The 26,163-nt window shown below is 27.8% G+C and overlaps 2 protein-coding genes across 2 annotated transcripts in view; one reads left to right on the top strand and one right to left on the bottom strand.

The window, feature by feature from the left end:
• The window catches only part of LOC101241641 (uncharacterized), a 79,576-nt gene that overhangs the window by 40,875 nt on the left and 12,538 nt on the right, over positions 1-26,163 (bottom strand). The window lies entirely within an intron of this gene.
• On the top strand, positions 24,648-26,085 carry LOC136077899 (uncharacterized). Its single transcript, XM_065792131.1, has 2 exons — positions 24,648-24,966; positions 25,303-26,085. The coding sequence occupies exons 1-2, from the start codon at positions 24,827-24,829 to the stop codon at positions 26,078-26,080; spliced, it is 918 nt and encodes a 305-aa protein (XP_065648203.1). The 5' UTR covers positions 24,648-24,826; the 3' UTR covers positions 26,081-26,085.

Here is a 26,163-nt window from a genome sequence, read left to right on the forward strand (position 1 = left end):
CAGCAGGCTCACATTCGATTAAAATTAATGTCAATCCAAAAAGACTGTTTAGTCATTGTTGATCACAGATAATTTTTGCTCTTTAGTTTACTGAAACTTCTCTGGCTTGACGAAACTCTAATCCGCCACAAGTTTCTATAATTTAATTTACTTACATATTATTCTATTTCAATATTTATCATAAGCAGGTATAAAAGAAAGAGTCAAGTTGATTTTGTAGAGCATAAACAAGTTAGGAAAACATGACGTCATCCATTTTTCTATTAACAATAGTTATTATACTAGAATAAATAATGACGTTTTTCATTTGTAGTTAAGTCGTCATTGATGGATATATTGATGCCTGCACATCTTTGAAAGTAGAGCCAGTAGAGTAGGCTTTAAATGGGGAAGGGTTGCCATACGGATTTTTGCCACAAAAAAAAATTTAACACATAAAAAAAAATCTAAATTGCTACACAATGTTAAAATCAGTATATTTAAAAATTTTTTATTTTTTCCTTTATAAAAAAAAGTCGTTTACCATTTGCAAAGTCATTGTAGTTTTATAAGCGTCTGTCACTGGACTGTCGCAGTAGTATTGATACACCGAACTATTTTAAAAATCTATTGGCTGTGTACATTATGATTATAAGAGATATCTTCTTTAAATAAAACGTCTCCGTTTTGTTTTCTGCATTAAAAGCGCGCAAATTTGTAAAGCAGGTATCTAAGCGATGGTTTACTGTAACCGAGTTTTCTATTTCCTTTTAAAATAAAAGCAGAATTTTGTAATGAGAAGCTTATATTTTAGAGGGTGCCAGATGACTAGCTAAGGGAGCTATATACTGAATCCGCTACTGCTTTGGAACATCCCATCATTAATTCTAATATGTTATTCATATTCGGATATATTATAAATAATATTATCACATTAAAACGCAGAAATACATTTAAAAATAATACAATATAAATATAATTATAATAATTACATAAATATACAGATTGAAATGACATTTTTCAAAAACACTCTAATCAAACCAGGCATAATACATGCGCTATCAAATTTTACAAAAACATAAGCACTTATGAGGACATAAAAAAAAATAACATACTTTACAAAAACATATGCACTTGTGAGGGCATATGTTTTTGTAAAGTATGTTACATACATCTACAAAAACATTCACACTTGTTATAGAACAGCATCATATGTTAGAAAAATTATGCATACTCACATGCGTACTCACACGTGTACGCGTACTCAAAACAATGCCTACTTAATTAATCAATAGTATCATATTTTTTAAATTACCAGAACATGAAATTTAATTTATTTACTTTCTTGTTTCTTACTTTTTATCTTTTAATATTTACTGTCTCGTTTTAGGGAGTTCCTTCTCTATTTCTCTATTTAAATGATCTCGAACCAAGCACAGAGCTGTTAATCTTTTTTCTTTGTTACCATTCCCTAAGGCTTCAACTATCAATGGAGGCTGTTGATTTGATGATCCTAAAATGAGAATCGAGGAGTTTTGCTGCAAAGCAAAATCTACAAGACTTTTTTGAAGATAAGATTTCAAATTTGTTTCTGCATCATTTCTCATTGGAAATTCATTATACAATGACAAATTTTTTTTTTCCGACATATCTTTTCTTTCTGGCACTACCTTATATGACGACATATTGTTGTTTTCAAACATATTTTTTCTGATTGGCACTTCATTATAAGATGATGAATTTTTATTTTCAAACACATTTTTGTTCAACGTTATTCCTCTAATACCATCCCCGTGAAAAATATCAGAATGTGTCTTTAAAAAACCTTTATCAATAACCCAGCCACCGTAATTAAAACAACTCTGAAGATTTCCCAGTTGAACAGGTACAGAAAATTTTTTAAGCAATCCTATTAAGCATTTAACAAAAATTGTTTCGAACCCATTATTCTTTAGACAACTCCATATTTCATCCTCATTTAAATCAGAATGAAATCCATTTTTATTTGAATCAATATATGTGGTACCATTCATTAAAAATAGCTTTAAAGCATGACTATTGCGAACAACAAAAGCCAAATTCACTTTATATTTGTTAGAACTGTGTTTATGACAAAACTCATCAAAGGACATTGCATTTTGAAGCATACTTTGAACACGTGAGATTAAAGTGAGATCTTTATTAATAATGCTTACTATGTTCAAACCATCTTCTGTTCGTTCAAGTATCTCATTTGTTTTTCGTAAAAATATTTTTAAATCATTTCCCAAAATTGATAATGCAAAAATATCGCGTTTTTTCAGTAAAAAATTCTCTGAGATTATCCAAGGCAAACATAATGATTTAAAGGTTACATTCAAAAAAGATAAACTGATAGGAACATTGGTTTCTTTAAGTATATATATCAAAATATTTACTAAAATGTTTTCAGGATCTGGATGTGTGTGCAATTTGTTGTGTGATGATCCCACTTGTAGAGATGCAAATTGCTTTGCTAAGTCTTGGGTATAACCTGCCATTTTTTTCGCTAAAGTCAATTTATATATATATATATATATATATATATATATATATATATATATATATTATATATATATATATATATATATATATATATATATATATATATATATATTTATGGAAACAAACACAAATATTTTATATAAATATTCATCATATTTAAATATGTCATCAATTATAGTTTTATTAAAGTTATATAAACTTTTAAATTTTCACCATTTCAAATGATGAAAATGTTCTTAACTCATATTGATATTACTTATATCGTCAATAATTTACTTGATACATACTTGATTTACTTAAATTACTACTTAATTTACTAATATTGTCTATAATTTACTTATATTATGTTGTATATTTGACAAGTACTTTTAAATAGTTATAAAAACCCATCACATTTTTAACTCTAACTTTAAAAAATGAGCTCTTTAAATAATTTAACTCTGTACTTGTAAAATGAAGAAAATAATAGAGTTTAAACTAATTTCAAACTATTTTAAAATCCTAAAATAAAAAAACTATAATAGTATAACCACATGTAAAGTTTTGTTTTTGTTTCTGTGTATCTTAATATGATCCTGTTATATATAGTAACTTGTTTAATGTATTTAGTAATATGTTCCTATATGTATTTAGTTTTATTGCAGCCTTGTTTTCAGATTAATATAATATCGAATACTGGTAGACTTTAAATACATATTATAAAATATTAAGACAATACCGAATTATGTCCAATCACTTTGTATAAGAATATTCAATACTTTTTAAATATTGCAAAGTGTATTACTTTGCAAAGAAAGAAAACTTTTGATCTATCTAAGCAAAGATTCTAGGTCAAAACAGATAAGAGTCTAGATGATGTCTAGTTTGATCTTCAGGTTTTGAATTTACACTTTAATTCAAACTTTTTAACGCCAAAATTTTATTTGTGGTTTTCCAAAATACACTTAACTGGTAACTATTCCTTATGGTTATTACAAATACAGCTTATATTAGTGCTAGATTTTTAAAGTACTTGAGTTTAATAGATTGTATACCTTTTTTAAAGATAATGATTTATTTTATTTAAAGCAGTTTTTATTTCAAAAAAACATTTCAATTAAACGTGCAATACTTAATTTTTTAAATAAAAAAATCTTTTGCAAACGGAGAATTTAATTTAGGAGAATTGTATTTATCGACCCTCGATATCGAGTTAATTATCGATTATTTATCGACCCTCCAAGATTTTAATTCAGTGGATCACACAGAATTTATAAAAAAATTTTTAAGACGAATGATTTAAGGGGGAAACCCCCTCTATTTTTAAAATCAATTTTTAGAAAAAAAAATTTGTCAGATCAATAGCATATACTAAAAAAATAAGAAAAAAGTACAAAAATAAATAAAATGGTAACCTGTTGCTATGGAAACCATAAAAAATTATCAAAAAACAGCTAAAACAGGTTTCACGCCGGCCAATATTGTGGGTAGGGAACAAAAAAACTCAAGTTGAAATTTTTATATGGTGTTTATATAGAGTAGAAGAGTGTTTTAAATTGAACAGAATTTTTTTTTACAAATATAAAATTAGGTATTTTGAAGTCAAAGTCCAAAATTCAACAATTTGGTACTAAAACAGCATAAACAGCAAGTGTTGAAAAAAAAAATTATCTTAAAACACTCTATACCAGTTAATAAACAACCCCTGAAAAATATTGAGACGGCTCTTGAATGGTTGACGAGCAATGTTGGCGGGCGTTTCTTAAATACGTATACTGAGAAAAAAGCAAATTAACTTTTTTTTTTTATTAAATAACACCAAAAATTGTATAAAAAAGTAATCATTAACTTCATTAAATCTAAAAAAACAGTATTTAAAATCCTCCTGGTTCATAAGTTAAACCCTCTTTTTCCAAACTATAGTCATTTTTTAAAATTTTTTCTGCTCTATTTAACTGTCGCCTCAACTTATTCTTTTTATTCATTTTATAATTAGATTGTTTTATTCTTTTATTGTTTATTTAATTGGAACCTTTAACCATGAAAGCACCTGGTAACATATTTAATTGTTCAAAAACTAACACTGAAGCTTTCATACCAATATTAAAATTTGCTACCGCATCGTACACACCAAATTTCAAATTATCGAGTAACACATACATAGTCGTCGGTAATCGGTCCCAAATCATACTGTTGAACGATTCATTAGTGTTTTGAGTTTTCCCATGTAAACAATTTTTTTAGTTCTGAATCTTTGCTAAGATTCTCAAAAATAAGTCTAATTTTGAAAATTATGTTCATTGGAAGACCTGGACCTGGTTTGTAAGTGTTAGTTTTATTTACTTTATCAAAGTTGAGCTTGCAACTATTGATGCAGGTAGGACAGTGAGGAAAGTACAAGTTATTTGTTTTGGAAGATGCAACATGAAATAATGTAGCCAATACGCTTGCCTTCATACTTGCTAAGTTTCCAGCATTTTGCTTTATAGCAACGCCAAAGAAATTTTGCAGACAATCGATTACTGCATCTCTAAGACAACCACGCCAACTGAGACCTCTTCTTCTTTTTCTTTACATTTCGTAGTGGTGTACCAACACGTTTTTGATAGTGTCCCACACATTCTAACTTATTAACTTGAATGCCAGGGTAAGCATTTATGACATTAATGAAACTTTTACTGTCCCCGTTATTCACATATTGTAGTTAGTACTTGTCAATAGATCTTAAAAACACACGTTTTGCACCAGTAGTCTTCATACTTCTTGCAGATCTTATGTAATTATTTTTGCAAATGTAAGGGTTCCTCAGTTGGGCATAGGCTGTAGGGGTTTTTTTAAAAACCAGTGTCTATTGATAATTCAGAGAAGACACCGTTTAGTGATGAAAAGCCTCCTCTCTGCCAAATACCATTATACAACACACTGATATCGAAAACTTCATGATCAGCAGCATGTTTATGCAGTTCTTCTATTTCATCAAAAATGATATCTTCAGCAACTTTTTGTGTGACAGCACCTATTTTCACAGCTATTTTGCCATAATTAATTTGCGTGATTGCTTCTGGCAAATTATAGTGGTGAATATTTCTATACCAGAATGTCCCTGTCCAATTGCACGCATTGTGAATAATGTTCTGCAATTAACATCATATCCTTTGTTACATTAATTTGAAGTATAAAACTCATTTTCATATTTGCACTTGATAAGTAACCTTTTGAGGCAAGTCCTTTTTTGCCTTGCATTTTTTCGGACAATGGCAAGGAGGAACACTACCCACATTGAGAACATGCTAAAGCACTAAATGTCAGATAATATAGCAATCTATAATCCTATATCCAGATATTTTCATTCTTGTAAAAGCTCTGGAACATTCAATTGGCTTTATCGTCTTCGCAGATACAGATGTAGAAAAAAAATTTAATCCAGATTTACAGAGTTATTATTGACAGTTGTATTATTTGAATCAATAAAAATTGTTACTGCAGGATTATCATTTAACTCCACTTCAATATTTTCTGTGTCAAGACTGTTAAATTTCTTCCCTTAAGAAACCTCTCCACTTTTTTTTAATTATTGTTCTTGATTTTATTCTATACGCTTTACTCATTTTTCTAAAAATTAAGAAAATTGACAATTTTTAAAAGCTTCAGAATAACAGAAAACTGTAATCTGACTTGATAAATCAAACTTTTTTCCCTCGCTGGATAAGTAAAGAAGCCAAACCAAGCATTTTACTGCAGCTTTTGCAAATCCACATTAGTTATTAGGATTTTTAATAAGGTGCTACACTGTTGCCATGGGCGTTGCTATGGTATAAATTTTGAGGTACCTTAAAAAAATGCTGAACTTGAAGGATTATTGTAATATAAGAATTGATTGTCATTTAATGATTAAAATCAGTAAACAAATAAAAAATTTTGAATTCTGCATACGTTAAAATGCATAATTAAGAAAAAATATTTTTTATAAAACTTGGGTAAATTTAGAGGAGGTTTCCCCCTTAAAAGGCATATTAAACATGTGGAGGACGCGTATTATCTAAGCAAACGTCCGCAATCCATATATTATGGAAATAATGAACAAACAAGTTCATCTTTGATTTCTTGTGGATTGCATTAAAGGTCTATTCTCGGGCCTCTACTTTTCCTTATATATAAGTATGATCTATTGAGAGCATCAAATATATCAACAATTATATTTGTTAATATTTCTCAATTTATTAAAAAAATGTTATTCGTACAAATGAACAATAAGTTATAAACTATTTCAATTTGGTTAAAAGCAAACAAATTTTCTATTAATTCTAAAATAACAAAGTTTTTATTATTCCATCCTCTAAATACAACAATTAAAAATTTTGTTTCTTTTACAAAACTTATTATTGAAAATGGAGAAATTAGTCGCGAAAGAGTAACAAAATTTTTTGGTGTTCTCATCGACGAAAATATTACCTGGAATAAACATGTTTGTCAATTATATTGGCTTAAAATATTGAATACTATTATAATTCTATATCAATTTACTAAATAAACATCATCTTAAACAAATATATTATATTTTTATACAAAGTTACTTAAATTACGCAAACATCCCCTAGAGCAGTACTTAAAAAGTACTGCTCCAGGGTATATTTGCGTAAATTTAAGTAAAGGCAAACTAGAAACACTTTATAGGAAATAAAAATATGTTTTGTAAATAATGATTTTAAAAATAAAAATCATGCAAAACTAGTTTTTGAAAATATAAATATTTATACAATATATATAATGAGCTAAACATATTTTAAATCTTATGTCTCATGAACCGAAGTAAATTTCAACTCTATGATCTCAATGAAGTAAAACCTAACTTTAAATATAATTTGCGCACAAGAGGCACCTTAATTGAACCTTTATGCAAAACTAAGAAGAAACCATTAGTTACATAAGTTACATAACGTGCTCCTCATATTTAGAATAAAATCTTACTAAAATATAATAACATAACACGTGTGAAAAATAAAAATTGCTTTAAAATTAATTAATAAGAATATTTTTAGAGAACACAAATCTTATTAATAATTTCTTTTAAATTACTTTTGTGTTTTATTTACAACTTTGAGAGTTTTTTTGATTTTAATACAAGTTATTTTATAATACCTTCATTTTAACTTTCTTTTTTAACACTATTGTTGCAAAAACTTATTATTGTAAAACATGAGGGCTATACGGTGATTATCGATAATAAGACTGCGAGTTATCCGTTTTTTTTGTGTTTTATATTTTAATCTCACACTGTTCTTAAAAATGATTATTTGTTAACAATGGCATTTTATGAAATTTTGTATTAAATTTTATACGTTAAATTTCTTTTTAGCTCGCTTATATATTTTTTTTTTTTTTTTTTTTATATATATATAAGTTTTACTACGGACTTGAATTGTAAAAAAACGAAAATAATTGTTAAAAAAAAAAATTTAATTAATAAAAAATACCCTCCAACCACCATATTCCACTGCTTACATACTAATGAGCGGGAAGGTTGAAAAAATAAATAATAAATGGGCAGGGAGGATGTAAAAATCTGCACAAAAAAATTTTTTTTTTAAACTAATGACTGTTGTATAAAACAAAATCCGAAAATAAAAGCGCTTAATAAAAAAATTAACCCTGATCTGTACTATTTTAATGATGTAATTACCTTTACAAATCACCTCTCTTTTTACATCAAAAGAATTTCGTGAGCAGGGTCGTATCAACGTTTTTCAGTTTAATATAAAAATCTTTAAAAAACTTTTAAAGTTTTAGTAACAGTGTCCAACTTAATATGCAACTTCAGATATTTTTGACTTAATACGCGTAACGAAACCTAATGCAGCTCTTATGACGCTAAGTTAAAGAAAAATCACTCAAAAAAAGATGATGCTGTTTAGGCTTAAAACTGACAGTAGAAATCGTGGCATACTTTTTTTACACAAATACAGTTTTTTTCTTTATATATATATATACACATATATATACAATATATATATATATATATATATATATATATATATATATGAATATACATATATATATATATATACACATACACACATACATATATATACACATATATACATACACATATATATACATATACATATACACACACACACACACACACACACACACACACACACACACACACACACACACACACACACACACACACACACACACACACATATATATATATAAATATAATGTATGTGTGTGTCTTAAATAAATGTAGGTATTGCTTATATGGTATTATTTATAGTACTTCCTCAAATGACCACTTCTATGCCACATATTGTTATTGTAAAGTATTATTATCTCTATAATTGACATTATTATTTTTATTACTGCTACTGTTGCAAATTACTAATGTTATTATTAAAATTATTATTGTTATTACTACTACTATTATTACAATTATTATTACTGTATTATCATTATTAATTTTATTACTATTATTAATTTACTAATAAGTTTATATACTTTTACAAATTTACGGATAATATTTGTAGGTCGTCACGTTTTTGTCAGTTACATAACTGTTTGTGACTGATCCTAGCTTTGTATTGATTTTATTTTATAAAGTAAAATAAATGATTGATTGATTATTGTCAATAATCAATCAATTGATTGATTATTGTCAATAATCATTTATGTCAATAATATTGACAATAAGTGCAATTTTTTGTGTAAGTCACGCTTATTGACAATAAGAATAAAAAACTTATACAAACTGAAAAAATCCTTACAACGGCTTATTAAACTTTAGAATTAACATATACCTTGTCATTTCTATATCCATTTAAAACTTTTTTTAATTTTAAAACTATAATTTTTAAAACTATAGTATTGTGAAAAAGTTATAGTTTTCTATATATTTATTATATTGTGGAATTTTAACTAATTTTCATAAGCCGATAATAAAAAACACAAAAACTTATTGAAAAAAATATGTATCAAGACAAAAAAAGCATTAAAATTGAGTTTATTATTTATATACAACAATAAATAATTACAAATAGATTCTTTTTTAATATAATTCAATGTAAATATATACACATAGTATTTTAGCATAAATTTGTAAATCAATATTTTATACAACAGACTGAGTACATTTAAAAAAAATATTTATGTTCAAATTTCCTACTACAATGTTTTAAGAGAAGCAAAATAAGCAAATATATAAAAATAAGCCAATATATAAAAGATTATAATTTAACATATTAAAAAATATATTTATTAAATAAAACAGATCATTTGGATAATAATTTAGGAAAATACAAACAAACTCTTGTTAATGAAAAACATTCAATGTTAATGAGTTGCTAGAAAAATAAGTTTATTCTTCCTATCCCAATGTTGTTAAAATATTATTATTTTCCCTATCCCAATCAAAAAGATAGAGATGCAATCTTACGACAATGGGAGAGTGTCTAAAACTCGGCAGAAAAAGCAGGTCTACCTACATTTAAATTGGCGTTTGAGAAACAAACCACTTACTCTGAGAGTAAGAGGGTTTTTTATCGGTATAGAAATGTTAACAAAATTGTGATAGTGCAGTAAATAACTGAGTTTTGTTGGAATCAAAGTCCACAAGCCTGTGCTGAATCAAAGCCTGTGCTTGAATCAAAGTCCACAAACCATCCCAAAGCTGTTACAGAAGAGAAATCAGATTAATGATTGTTTTAAGCGATAATGAAGTGAAGACTTTTTGTTGAGACAAAAGTAAAAGTTAAAGTTTTAGCACTTTAGATGTAAGATTGTCATTAAGATTGCTAATGTAGATAAGAAACAATACAGGAGCAAAGAGATCTCCTAAGTACATTTTTGTAAGACTATGATGAAAATGTTGTATGAACTACAAGCCGTAGAAGGTTTTAGTTGAGAAATAACTTTAGCATCAGAAGCCTGAGTGATTTGGATATCTAACAATAAAGTATTCTGTTTAACTGAAATGCCAGGAAAAGTAAGGTTATTGTATTTAAGAATCAAATTGGAGGAAAATTTCTTTGCAAATAAATTTGCTTCATTCTGGGGAGAAGTAATATGATCAGACCCATGAATTAGAGATCAAATGTTAGACTTACTTTAGTTAATGACACTGTTGAAGATTTTCCAAAAGACTCTAGAGCATAACTTTTGAGATAAGATACAAGATTTAGTAATAGAGCTTAGCAGTAATTGATTTGACTTCTTCTTCTGAATTGATAAAAGACTTCTTTAAATAGTAAAAAGACATTTGTTCTCAAAAGAGATGTTTTTGTAAAAAAAATGAAAAAAATAGTTATAGTTTAATACAGCAACTGCATAAGAAGGTAAGGTAAATAGTCTACTAATATAAACAAATTGAAATGCAGAAGTTCACCCCAGCAAACACAAAACATTATTTCAACGTTAGTTCAACGTTAAATAAAAAAAAAGAAAATTTTAACGTTAATTCAACGTTTATTTTTAACTAAAAATAAACCTTGAAAATAAACGTTGAATTAACGTTGAAAACAAACGTTGAATTAACGTTGAAAATAAACGTTGAATTACAGGTATAGTGCCCTTGAAAATACAACAAATTTAAAATGGTGTAAATTATTTTGGAAAGCTTATTTGTTTTTAAAGTAGTTTATTTTTTATTTTGATTAAAGCCATTCATCTTCCTGGCAGTTTTCATCTTCCTGGCGGTTAAAAACAGTAATTAAATTTTTTTAAATATTTTATTTGTATTTGAAATTGATCTATTTTGGGCAAGGTACCCTTTAAAAAACAATCTTGTTATTGTTGATATCTCTTTAACGATAAACTCAATTTGGGAGATATTTTGGATGGTATTATCTGCCTAGCATAGGTATCTTATAATAGAAAGAAATCTGGAATTATTTAATGATTTTGTGAAATAATTAAAAAAGTCATGAAATTTAACTCAAATAATGCATATCATAATGAGCATTTAGAACCTCTTTTTCTAAAATTATTTTATTAACATTGTACTTTTTTCTTAAAGTTTGTTTGTTTTCTTAAAGTTTGTTTCGAAAGATAGTAGTACTTCTTATAACAGTTCAATTTCTTTTAACAGCTACTTCTTGTTTTGCAACTTCAAAAAAAAACTTAAAAATAAGTAAATTGTTGTTTTGTGTTTTTACATTACTTTATTTGTACAGTAATTACTGTAATAGTTTAAAATGTTCGTTATTATAGATTTAAAAAAAATGAAACAAAAGTTAAGCTTAAAAGTAGCAGCGAATGCAAATTCTGTAATTAAAAAGCTAAGAAATAAATTTGAAGCAGCTGTAAAGCAATTTAACCGAGATGAAAGAAACAAACAAATAAACAAAGCAGTAAAATGGTGCAAAATTGATGGAAAACGAGGATGTTCTGCAATATCACCAATTTAGTAAATTTCCGTTAATACAAAGCAAAATTGTGATTGATTAGCAATTAGATTACTTAGTTCTTACAGGTAATGAAAAAAACCACTTAATGATACTAACCACTGAAGAAGAAGGTACTATTGTTAAGTATGTGCGCTGTAAAAATAGAAATTACCAAGGTATGAACAGAAAACTAAAGAAACTAAACTAAAAAATCTTATTATGTTAAAAATTCAAGATCATGCTAATAAATAGATAAAAGGAGGAAGAAAGTTTATTGCTTTGACTGCAAATGAAAAACTCGTTTGAAGAAAAGGTAAAGATTTTCTACTGTATTATTAAATATAGAAATTGCAAGTTTAGTTTATATATATACTGCATTGTATTTTTCAATATCTAAACCCCAAACAAAATTTGATCAATCTATAAAACTGTTATTTATTTATCTGTGCAAAGTTGACAAATGTAATTGTTTAATACAGCATTGAAATTGTTAGTTTTATTATCATTATATTTTTATTTCTTGCCTGAGAAAGTCGTTTTGGAGACAATGGGATGACAAACATGTCAATGTTTTTTTTTAAAACAAGGAATCATTATGAATAGAGCAATGAGTTTTACTCATGAAAAGGCCTGCTCTAATTTAGGCAATAACAAATTTGAATATCACAAAAGTAAACAGTATGTTTTTACTGGGGTTTGGAACTATATTAAACGGCTTCATGAAAATAAGTCAGAAATGCTAATATAGATTTAAAAATTTTAAATGTGTTCCAATTTAGTTTTTAAAGGACAATTTTAAAGAGTGTTTGCTATTTTTTAGATGATCTTGCAAAAGCATCGGTGATTTGTGGCATCATGATTGAAGACAATCAAAAAGACCAGTTCAATGAAACACCACAGTTTGTTAACTATGGTGTTAATATTTCAGTTAGCGGATTAGTATATGGTGGCCGTGATGAAAACTGTCAAAAAATGATTCTGCATTATCGTGAATGTGTTGCAATAAATCCAATGAGGTCGTTATCTGGTACATTATACTAAAAATAATTTTAAAATTTAAATTATTATATTATGCTATATAGATTAGTTTATTTTATTTTTAGTGGTCAATAATTTAGATATAATAGTAGTAGTATTTAAAATATAGTTCAATATAGTCAAAATATAGACCAATAAAGTAGTAGATATTAAAACCTATTTCATAAACTTTATTTTCTATATATTAACATTTTACTATAAGTGCTTATTAGTATAAGTGGATATTGTCAAAAAAGTTACAAATTTGATATATTTTAAGACAAAACTTTATATTTTAAAATTTCAGGCACATTTTTATTATTTTGTTGCTGATGAAGAGTAGGGTACTTACGGTTATATTTATTAAAACATGTGGTACTTGGATAATTATGGACCAAAACTGCATTCCCAATTTCATTTCTTGTGAAATATTTTATGATTAAATTAAAGGAGTATGCCCTACTTTTTCATCTTTTGGCCCATATCCACGCCAAGCCGATTGTTTAGAACGTATAATATTATGTTCTTCGTTATATATAATGTTTAATAAATACGTTCTAAATTATTGGCAATAATTATTATTCCCATTATTGCAGTTAGATTTCCAAAAGAAATCTGTTTATCTAACTGCAACACGAACTTGTTGGCAAGGGTGTAGAGAATAAAAAAAAGGGATTGAAACTACTACTTGTGTCTGGTAAGTATAAGGTGTCGGGGAGCACTAAAAATGTTAGAAGACTTATAAACTACATTGAGAAAAAAGTTCATGAAACTTGAATAAATAACCTAATTGTGAAAATTTAGACAGATGTCCCAAAAGAATCCAAGTATATAAAGGGAGTCAACTGGCTGTTATACTATAATCTACTAAAGCAGTATTAATATCCAAAGATATAACAAAGTACCAACATCTTAAAAAAAACTTTTACCTGATGTATTAATTAATGCGCAGTTTTATTTTTGTGATTTTTATTTGACATTTGTTATATACGTATTTAAATTATCTCTCAATCTTCCTAAATTTTTTTTAGGAAAATTGAGAGATATACACAGAAACTATTTTATTTTATAAAACTATTTTATTTTGTAAAACTCAGTAATTCTAGTCATTAGCAATAGTAAGAATAAGAGAAAAAAACTTTTCTTTCACTTTTTTTTTTTTTTTAAACATCTTCGCTTCCAACAAGGCTGCAAGCAGCCACTAATTAAAGTTGGAAGTTACTGAAAGAGAAAAGATGAAGATTGTAGAGCAAGATAACGATTGACGGATGACTTAAAAGATTGCAAATTATATGATTCAGGAAAGCAAGATGAAGGAAGCAAATTCCAAAGAGCTGATGTTCGAGGAAAAAAACTAGACAAATAAGAGTTTTTGTAGCACTTAGGAACAGTCACAGAAAAAGGATGACACTTAATTGAATGACGAGTAACACGAGAATGAATTATAGTTGATGGCACAAAAGACGCTAGCTCTTTAGAGCAGTGCCCATTATAGTATTTGTAGAAAAGAGAAAGAGAAGCAACATTACGACGATGTGATAATGGTTGGAGGTTGGCTGCAAGAGCAGGTCCAACTATGTTTACAATACTGTTTACAACTATGTTTGCAACTGATTTGATATATGGTTTCCAAGAAAGATTGGAAGTAAGAGTTAGTCCTAGAAGATGAAGAGTAGATGACTCATCGAGTACATCACCGTTCATAAATATAGGAAGATCTAAGTTATTGCGATAAGGATTAGCTGAAAATAATTGAGTTTTATCTGAATTAAAGTTCACCAGCCACTGTGAGCCCCATGCTGTAGCAGAAGTGAGATCCTTTTCAAGCTCAAATGCCCCCTCCAAGCAATCAGAGAGTGTTGGTTTCTTATCACAACAAGAATAAATGGTAGTATCATCAGCAAACAATGCCACCTTAGATGTGAGAATATCTGGAAGATCGTTAATGTAAATTAAAAAGAGTATAGGGCCAAGGATAGAACCTTGAGGAACCCCTGAAGTTACAGAATAAGAAGAAGAGTGTTGTCCATCGAGGACAACTTTTATGCTATGATTGGAAAGGAAGGATTCAATGATCTTAAAGATGTTGCCGGATACACCATAAGAAGAAAGCTTATGGAGAAGACCAGCATGCTAAACTTTATCAAAAGCTTTTGAAATGTCAAGAGCGATGGCCTTAACCTCTCCACCTTTATCTAATGTACGATAAAACCTGTCAGTTATTACTGTTAGCAAATCAGCTGTAGAACGAGAAGATCGAAATCCATATTGATGGTCAGAAAGTAAGTTATTAGATTCAAGATGAGAAATTAAGTGTTTGTTAATTAAAGATTCAAAAACCTTGCTTATGATAGGAAGAAGACTTATGGGACGGTAGTTAGATGAATCAGATCGCTCTCCAGAATTTTTGAAGATAGGGATAACAGATGCTGCTTTCCAGCAGGCTGGAAAGCAAGACTCTGATAAGCACTTGTTGAACTTGAACTTAAACACTAAAAGGAAAAATAATAATAACTTATTTGATTAAGTGTAAACTTACCAGATTTAGGTGAACCATTTTACTTAAGATTTGGCATTTTTGTGTCAACATTATATTTATTGCCATAGCTTTATTAATATTTGCCACTTTTATGTGGTGGCACATTAATCATCACAAACAAACTCTAAAAATGAAACTTCAACCTATAAAGTCTAATAATTAAAATTATTTCCTTTAAAGTTTTTTCATATAGAATAACAAAATAAAAAAAGGTATCAAATCTATGAAATGAAGTTATTATCACAGCAACAGAGAGTTAGGAATAAGCTACATATAAAACAAAAATCAGCTCAATAACGTCATTAATGGCAATTTCTTATAATTTTTAATGGAAGCGTTTTAAAAATGAAATTATGGAGAAAAAACTTTTTTGAGAGTTTGACATTAGGGCTAATCAAACACTTCTTTAAATATGTAGATGATTTGTGAAGTGCAGGTAAGATATCCTCTTTATGGTGTTGACCAGCTAATTAATTGATTAGAAAATTGTTTTGACCCATGTCACAAAGACCTGCATTTGATTGAATTTAAAAAATGTGATGAAATAAAAGAAGCAATATTGACTAAGGAAAAAAGGAAAAAACAAAAAAAAAGTTTCAATGAGCAAAACAGACAATGAAAGTGATAAAAATGTTAAAGTTACCACAAACTGTTTAGAAAAATAACTGAAACAAGATATTTCAGCACGCAGTGCTTCAACAACGACTAAATTGGGTTTAGAAATTGATCATCATTTAAAAGCTGAAGAAACAACAAATGTTTTAAAGCGGTGGAAAGTAATGAAATTACAGTACCCAATTTTATCTAACTATGCATAAAATTATCTATATATATCAGCAACTTGTTCAACTTTGGAGAGGTTTTTTTCTACTGCTGATAATCATTATCATAATGTCGTCACTGCCAGAAAACTACGTTGTCGGTTGAAAATGTTGAGAAAATTGTTTAAATTTTTAATTTCTTTTGGTGCTTTTAAAATTTGTATATAATTTAAAATTCTAAATATATGAAAAAAATGACCTCCAAAATATTGTTTTTAACCGTACCAAACCGATGAAAAAATATTTTAAATCAAAATGAATTTATAGGCAGGGTGAATAAAAATACGCAATTGCTTTTACTCAGTAATTGGTCAGCTTTACGTAAATAAAAACTTTAGCAATTTTCCTTAAGTTTTTTCACGTAAAGCTGAAGAATTACTGAGCAAAGTGCTTAACTTTACATGAATAAAAATTTGAGCAATACATCTTAAGTTTTTATTCATGTAACACGGCGTTAATTTTTGGCCAAAAATCTTTCAGCGCCAATTGTTCGCGCGACTTGAAACTAAATGTCGTGTTGACTGGAATATCTTTACGTTCGGTTCAGTCTACACTAAAATATGCAGTTAAGTAACCAAGAATCATGGCTTAATTGGTCAAAAGTTGAATGTTTCAATCTGTTAATATGTTGAAATATGAGTTATATTTTTTGTTCATGGAAGAATATATGTATTTTTACACATTCTTCGTATTATTTTAATCATAATAAATAAGTCTACAAAAAGATGCTCGATAGACCACTATGTTACCTCTTCTATACACACAGTTTTACATTTGAAGTTATTACTTGCATTAATATCTTTCTTTTTAGATAGAGATTTTGAAAGTTAATAAATATGTCTTGAGATATCTTTTTTTTTTTTTGTAAAAGTTGACATTTTTGATTTTCAAAAAGTCTTAAAACCTAAAATAATGAATTAACTTTACAATCTCTAACTAAATATGTACCTAACACTCTAAGGACCGTTAGCGGAATTTTTTTATAAAAGAAGTAAAAGATAAGTATGAGTTTATCTCTGATGTTGCTGTGTGAATTTTTTACTAATTTTTAGAAAACTGGCAGCCATTTTTAAAAAATATTTTTTATTGATTGATTAAAAACAAACAAACTATTTTTAAGACTTTATCTTAAATGTTAAAATGTAGATGTTACACAATTTTTTATTTATTTGTCACTTAACATTTAAAAAAAATTTTTAAAAATTTTATAGTTGATAAAGTATATTTCATAAAAATAATATTTATTAGAAGATATAAATATATATATATATATAAAACAGTATGAAAAATTGTTTACAAATATCTTAACTTGCAACATGTGACTGGCTCACATTAGTGTTGTCCGTGTCTAACCAAGAAATGCATTCAGATCATTTTATGAAGTATGTTTGTTCTATATTATTGTGTTTGCATTTTTATGTGCAGAAATGCATTCAGATCATTTTATGAAGTATGTTTCTCTCATTTATATTCATTAATATCCATTTATATGCTGCATGTTCAAAAACAAAAACGGTTTGTAGTTTTTTTTTCAAAGTTGATAAACATCTGTTTCAAGTTATCAGATATACTTTGTATGAGGTTATAGTAATCTAATACGAGGTATCAGATTATTAAAAACCTTGATATTTGTGTTAAGGTTATCTAAGTAAAGCCATGATCCAAGCAGGGATGCAGGGTCCCAAAAGGACTCTGGGTTTGTATGTCACAAAAAGATTACTTGAAGTATTGTGAATTTCAAAAAAGGTATCACAGATGTAATGGCTTACAAGGCTGTTCAGTTTTATGGCTTTTTATTAAAAAATTTGTGCTGGCAAACATCAAAAAGAACTTACAAGCAACACATTTTTTGGTTTCATTTTATTTCTGAAAATCCTTTTGCATTTTGATTATATCTCGATTTCAGAAATTATATTTGTTCAAATTAATTAATATATTTTTTTAGACTTGAATTTTATTTAAATCATTTCAAGATATTTTTATATAACCTTCATAAAAAAGATAAGATATTCAAAATGTGAAAATAATTTATTTCTATTAGTTTTAATAAATATTACCTGTTTTAAAAATATCAATAAGAGTGCACCTTTCTTAATGTTATGCTTTTTATTTTTCTAAGTAAATTAAGGTGTAGATGTATATAGTAGTTCTATTGGTTTAAGGTTAAGTTATTATATTGGTTTAAGAATAAATTATTCTATTGGTTTAAGAATAAATTATTCTATTGGTTTAAGATTAAGTTAAGGTTAGCTATTTAATCCATAACATATCTAAAGCTAGGCTGTTCAACAAGCTATGCAAATTACAGTGTTTGTAGATTTATGAAATAGAATTTACAAATTGAATGATAATAGAACATGTATAATAAATTGATAGGTCAGGAGTAATTTTTTATTTTTGTTTTTTAGGTATTGGCAGGCTGTACTTGAAGAGTTACTTTCCTACAATGAAATCAAAAGAACCTTCAACTACAAACCAATGAAAATAGTTTTTCTAGCAGCATTTTCTTAGAAGTATTTTCCCATTATTTGATTTACTAATTAGATTACTTATATTTCATAATTTAAATTATTTTCGCAGATTTTTGGATTTTAATTTTGGTGTTTTACAAAATTTTAAGTTTAAAAAATTATTTTACAAATGGATTTTTAGTTTTTTAATAATTAATTTTTATTCAGAAGAATTATAATTGGAGTGTCCAATTTTTGTAATATTTTTTTTGCAAATATCAATTTGATATTATGCTATCAATGTGAAAGTATAATCTCAAGATAAAATTAAAAAAATGGTAGGATGAAGTACATAAACATATCCTTTGTTTTCTTATAAATAAAATTCAAGTTTAGCGCAAAATGTCTGTAGCGATAGAAACCATTCGCAAAAACTTTTGGTATTGATTGGTGTATAAAAATTTTTCTGTTTTTCTCACATGGTTTCCACTTACTATGACTATAGTGTGAAAACTAAGGGTCTGTGTCTTGGAACTTTTCTTATTACGATACGATAAGATATCGGAATGTGCGTATCGTAAGTTTTTTTATATTACGATAATATCATAATCAAAAAATTCGATATTTATCAATTCATTACGATATTTATCGTTCAATTACCGTAAATATCGTAACTCAAACGATAACGATACTTATTGGTTCATTACGATATTACTTTTTCCGACTAAAAAAATAGGTTTTTTAAAAACCTAAATAACTTTAATAAAATTACTGACAAGTGCACTATTTAATGTAAAAAAGAAATAAAACTTTATTTGTAATTTTGATTTTGTAATTTAAGACTTAAGCTGAAGCAAAAACCAACGAAAAACAAAAAATAACAATGTTTTACTAGATAAATTGTTGGCTTAACAAGTTTAAGGTTTGTGCTCGTGACTTAATATAAGAAAAATATTGAAATTTAATCTCAAAGACAAGGTCTATTGAAATCACTATGTGGCAAATTTTATAAACTCTTAGTAGTGAAATAGATCAATGATGCCTCATAGGCAATGAACTAATTTAAGTTAGTCATCCATTTCAACTGCTGATGTAAGAGTTGAAGTAGAAGGTCCCTGACTTGAAGCAGCTGAATTCTCAGAGTCATTGGTAGAAGCCTCTTCAAACAATTCTTCTTCATCCTGACTGGTTAGAAACCATCTTTTGATCTGGATCTTAGGGTAGTTTTGTGAATGTTTAACAATTTTTCAACTTGTTCAGGCTGCAATTTTGTTCTTTTATAAGAGACGGTTCCACCACTGGCACTAAAGGCTCTTACTGAAGATGCTGAGGAAGCAGGTACACATAGCCATTTTTTAGCAGCTTGAGCAAGGAGAAGAAATTTGTACATATTTGCTCTCCAAAATTCCAGCACGTCCACACCAACAAACCCTGGGAGTTTTTGAAATATTTCCCATTCAGTGACAAAGTCCGACTTTGCAGGTGGAGCCGGACTAGAATAGGAAGTCATAAGTGCAGGAGCTTCTTCCATTCCAACATTATAGAAAGGATCATCTTCTGAGACATGACCTTGGATTTCAGCATGTAACTGTTGATTAAATAATTTTGTTGCAGCAATCCATTCCTGATAAGCATTGGGTTGAGTAATCAGTGCCTGATAGGCTTCATCAAATCCAACCAGTTTTTTCAGAGCTCTTGCCTTGTACAAGGGGTTAAGCAAGCTGGCAACAGAGTAAAAAAGGTTTTGACAACCAGTGTCCGGAAAACGAACATCCAAGTTTTCCACCAAATTTTGGTGAAACATTTGTGCTTTTGGTGATGCCCCACCAGCCTTGATGAAATCCAGGCATTTGTGCCTCAGTGTGTAAATGTTTGAGATAACGAGGTGAATGCTTACTTCTTTGTCAGCAGAGAAACATTCTGAAATCTCAGCAACTCTGTTCAGAATAGGCCAAATTTCATCATAAAGATCGAACTTGTCTTCTGAAGGAATGACTGGAGCTAGTTTGGTGTCATCTTTTCCAGGAATGTCTCTAACGGAGCTGAGGATACGACGCATTTTTACAATGCTTTCCAACATCATAAAAGTGATAAACTTTATACTTAATAGTAGTAAAACTTAATAGTGGTTATAACCCTCCCTTCACTCTATAACTCCGAAACACAAACCTTGACGAATAAAGGCCGCTGCGCGGAGAAACAAGTTGAGCGCGGTACTACCAGAGACGTGGTGGGGATCGAACTTGGAACCTCTCGCTTATGAAGCGAGCTCTTTACCACTACACCACTACCGCACTTATCCTTGCCAACAACATCACTGTCATCAAGCAACAGCTTTAACTAAAAATTAAAATAGAATTATAAGAAACATAACATAAAAGATGATTAGTATTATTTACTATTATTAAAAACTGATATTAACTATGTTATATGTTTTTACTTTTTAAGTGTTAACATTTTATCAGTTATTAATGATAGCTATCATTAGAAAAATTTTGTCACACAAAGTGTACTGAGAAGTTTAAATTGCGCTGATATTGTATTAAACTATAAACTAAATTGCAATAAAAGCTAAAAAGGATGTTAAACTAAAAACAAGTTGCCTCTTTTTTAGTTCTTTGCTCAGACAAAGATGACTTGTGGCATCTTGAACTTAATTCAGTTGCTCTTTGGATTGCTTCGTGAAGATCCAAACTTTCAAAACCTTTTGTTTCTTTGACAGTTGTTTTAACTGCCAAATTCAAAAGATGATCAGCACACAAAAGAGATGCATCTACAAAATTGCACTTGTTAATTGCCACCTTCATATTAGCGCCTGAATCATGGACACACACAACGGACGAAACTCCATTATTTCCGGCCAACTCTGAAACATTCCTGAAAAGCAAAGTCAAATTAGTTGTTTGCTTTTTGATACTTTAAAATACATACTAATACTTTTGTTTTTATTTTAGATATAAATAAAAGTATTAATTTGTGAAAATTTAAACCCAATAAAATAAAAATACTAAAACATACTTATCCAGACAAAGAACAATGGCTTCAGTTGTATGTTGTCCGGAAAACGGAAAAACTCCAATCACAAACATCTTTGACCGGAAGTCTTCACTCACATAGTGGAATGTACTGACTTGGTATGCATCATTGTTTCTGCTTTGCCAGAGGTCAGTTGAGATTGCAAATCCATCAGTTTTTGGCAATTCCTTCTTTAGAATGTCATCCACACAGATTTTCACATTTTTGTACAACAACGGCAACCTAAAATTAAAATAAAAAATTGGTTATTATTGGTATTTCTCGTTACATATCAATTTGGTTACCTACTAAGAAAACCAAAAAAAAGTTGTGTAGATTGGTCTTCAAAAAGCAGCTTTTTAAAAAATTTAGTTCTCTTGGAACTCCCATTGAATTGACTCCCCATCCCAAAATTTTAAGAATGCTCGCGAAAAAAGTAATAAGCAAATTGTAATTCTCCACCTCAATATAAGAAGTTTGAAATGCAATTATGAAAAACTTTTAGATGTATTATAAGAAGCTAAACACATTTTTAATATTATTTGTTTAACTGAAACTTGGATCACAGTAGATGAAATAAATAGTAATTTTGATATTCCTCACTTTAATATAATTTCTATAGAGAGAAAAACGAATAAGCGCGGCGGTAGAGTATTAATTTATGTTCACGAAAACTTTGAGTATTGTTTTAGGAATGATTTGAGCGTTTCTGACAGCGACAAAGAAGTTGTAACTATTGAAATTACAAATAATCAAACTAAAAACATTTTACTAAGCTGTTGTTATTGGCCACCTGACGGCGTGAGCGAAAACCTGAGCATGTTCTTACAACAAATCATAAAAAAAGGAAATAATGATAAAAAAGAAAACTATATAGTCGGAGACTTAAATATGAACTGTTTTCTCTATAATGACGACCATAAAATTAAGAATTTTTATGACGCAATTTTTGAAACAGGGTCAGTTACTTTAATAAATCGACCCACAAGAGTTACAATAAATACAGCGACTCTTATAGATAATATTATAACTACTGATATTCTCAATAATAATATACAATTAGGTATCATAAAAACTGATATATCAGATCATTTTCCTCTATTTCTGAAACTTAATAAAACAAACTCAGAAAGAAACATCAATACCAAAAAAGTAATAAGAAAACGCATTTATAATGAGACTAATATTAAGTTATTTAAAGACCAACTATCATTACTGCATTGGAAAAATATAAATTTTGATGATAACGCTAATAATATTTATGAAACTTTTTTCAAAACTTTTTTTTCTGTTTATGAAGTTAATTTCCCAATCATAGAAAAAGCAATAACAACAAAGAGTATCAATACATCCTGGATTACTAAAGGTTTTAAAAAATCATCCAGAATAAAACAAAAATTATAAATAAATTTTTTAAAAACAAAAACAGCTTCAAGCGAAAAAATTTATAAGAACTACAAAAACCTATTTGAAAAAATTCGCAAAAACTTGAAGAAAAATTATTACTCCCAATTATTCAATACATTTAAAAACGACACAAAGCGCACGTGGCAAATAATGAAGGAAATTATTGGCAAAAAAAAATCATGCTCCGGTTTCCTGCCACAAATGGTTAGAGTCGATAACAAAAATTTACATGAACCAAAAACTATAGCTCAAGAATTTAACAAATACTTCACTCATATAGGACCAACAGTGTCTGAAAAAATTCCTAAAACCAAATCTTTGTTTACTGAATATTTAGAATCCCTGGATAATTGCATTTGTTCAGATGAGTTATCTTCCGAATTAAGTTTTGATGAGTTCGAAAGAGCCTTCAAATCTGTTAAAAAAAAATAAGGCAATTGGAGCAGATCAAATTAATGGAAACGTGATTATAGATTGCTTTGAACAAATTAAAGATGTTCTATTTAAAATCTTCAAGGCTTCTATCCATCAAGGAGTATTCCCAGAACAATTAAAAATTGCCAAAATTATTCCTATTTTTAAAGAAGGGGACAAATCTGAAATCAGTAATTATCACCCCATCTCTGTTCTCTCCACATTTTCGAAAATCCTAGAAAAAATTGTTCAACATATTATACAAATACTTTCATGATAATAATCTACTTTACATTAATCAATTTGGTTTCAAGAAAGATAACTCAACTGAACATGCTATTATCCAATTTGTACGTGAAATCTCAAAATCATTTGAAAAATCACAATATGCACTAGGAATTTTTATTGACCTATCAAAAGCTTTTGATACGGTCGATCACCATATTTTGATTCATAAACTCAAATACTACGGAATAAAAAATAAAATTTTAAAATGGTTTAAAAGTTATCTATCTAATCGAAAACAGTTTGTATTATTTAACAATGATTATCAATCCACTTTTCTTAATACTTGTGGAGTTCCACAAGGTTCAATTCTTGGACCTCTCCTTTTTTCCATGCTTTATATAAGGTTACTTTCTATATATATATATATATATATATATATATATATATATATATATATATATATATATATATATATATATATATATATATATATATATATATATATATATATATATATATATATATATATATATATATATATATATATATATATATGTTTGTGTCAATATATATATATGTTTTTCTCAACCAATTTTGCTCAAATTTTGCACACTTAATCATTTTCGATGACAATACAAGGAAATGGAAAAATTTGACCAAAAAAAGTTAATTAAGTTAACAAAAATTTAATTTGTATTTCCCCATACATTTTATTTATTTGATTTGAGTTGCGTATTACGTCACAAAAATCATTGATTTGCAAATTATTTGCAGTTTCGAAGACATTAAAGCGCAGCGATTCAAAACCTATTGTTTTAAGTTATTAAGTAATAAGTCTTAAGTTATTAAGTTAAAAACCTATTGTTTTAAGTTATTAAGTTAATAATACCCCGTTCATACTGACGATAAAACACGTTTTAATTGTCGTATTTTAAACGCGTTTTACATTTTACTATTCTCATCAAATTTAAAATTGGTTTTAATTAAAACACGCAACGTTAAAAGTTGTTTTAATAAAACAACGTCGCGAGGTTGTTTTAATTGCGTTTTATTACCCTGAACTGTTTTTAAATGGCGGAGGAAAAAGCTGTTGCTGAAGAAAAAGTTAAATCTAGAAAGAGAGCTAGACATTGGGATGATGAGGAAACAAAAATACTAATTAGTAAATGGTCAGAAGATAATATCCAAGAAAAGTTGAAGTCATGCACAAGGTTTTGTTTTGTTTTTTTCAGTTAAGTTGGATCAAATTGAAATAACTTGTTAAATAAAATCAAACCACTCGTTACTAAATAGTTTAAATAAATCACAAATAGACAAGAAGTGATTACGAATTACATTAATATTGAATAAACAAGGAAATGAATGTTTATAAATTGTACTTTTTACAACAAGATATTTATTTCTCTTTGATAGTTAGCACAATATATATATATATATATATATATATATATATATATATATATATATATATATATATATATATATATATATATATATATATATATATATATATATATATATATAACTTCATATTTTTTGGATTTTAGAAAAGGAAAAATTTGGGAGGAAATTTTGCTATTCTTGCAAGCTTCTGGATATGAAGACAGAGATAAAGAGATGTGTAAAACAAGAATTCACACATTGACAAGTGCATATCGCAATTATATTGATAATAAACGAAATACAAGTGGGACTGGTCCTTCCAAAAAACCATCCTGCTTTGATGAAATTGATAAGGTTCTTAGTGACAAACCAACCACATTACCAACTTTTTTGAAAAGTTCCTCAGGCATGAATGTTATTATTAAAAAAACTGCAGAAGTGAATAATTTTAATAATTGTGTTAATGAGTTAGTAAACTGTGAACATATAGACATTGAAACTACTCCGTCAAGTTCTAAATCTGAAGAGTTGGTAAAAAAAGATAATAGTTTTTACTTTAAAAAATCCAAAAAGAAAAAATCAAGAAGTGAGGTAATGTTTGAACAATTAAATGCCACTGTTAATAAATTTATGACCTCTCAGGCTGATATTGATCATAAAATTTTAGAAAGTATTTTAGAAAACCACAAACAAGAAGAATCATGTGTTATATTAAAAGTTCGTCAAGTTGAAGATTTATATTTTATTGAAATAGAACTTTCATTGGCAGATTTGACACTAGAAAAACTTACTTGCACAATAAAAGAGGAATTTTCAGTTCAAGATAATGCATCTTTATTGATTACCAAGTTACCAAATGTACTTATCCGAAATGATAAGGATGTTAAACGTCTTAAAAGTGGGACTGAGATAGAGTTTTTAATTATGATTAAAAAAATGTGAAGCAATTTCTTTGTTTTGTTATTTTTTTCTCAAAATAAAATAAACCATGCCTTTTACAACATTGTTTGAAAAAAATCATTTAC

Source organism: Hydra vulgaris, chromosome 03 (assembly GCF_038396675.1).
Source record: "Hydra vulgaris chromosome 03, alternate assembly HydraT2T_AEP".
Classification (NCBI taxonomy): domain Eukaryota; kingdom Metazoa; phylum Cnidaria; class Hydrozoa; order Anthoathecata; family Hydridae; genus Hydra; species Hydra vulgaris.

Bases quoted from the DNA above. Each gene is read 5' to 3' on its own strand.
- LOC136077899 (XM_065792131.1), top strand. From the start codon at position 24,827: ATGGCGGAGGAAAAAGCTGTTGCTGAAGAAAAAGTTAAATCTAGAAAG. The intron at 24,967-25,302 runs GTTTTGTTTTGT...TTTGGATTTTAG, and splicing joins AAGTTGAAGTCATGCACAAG to AAAAGGAAAAATTTGGGAGG.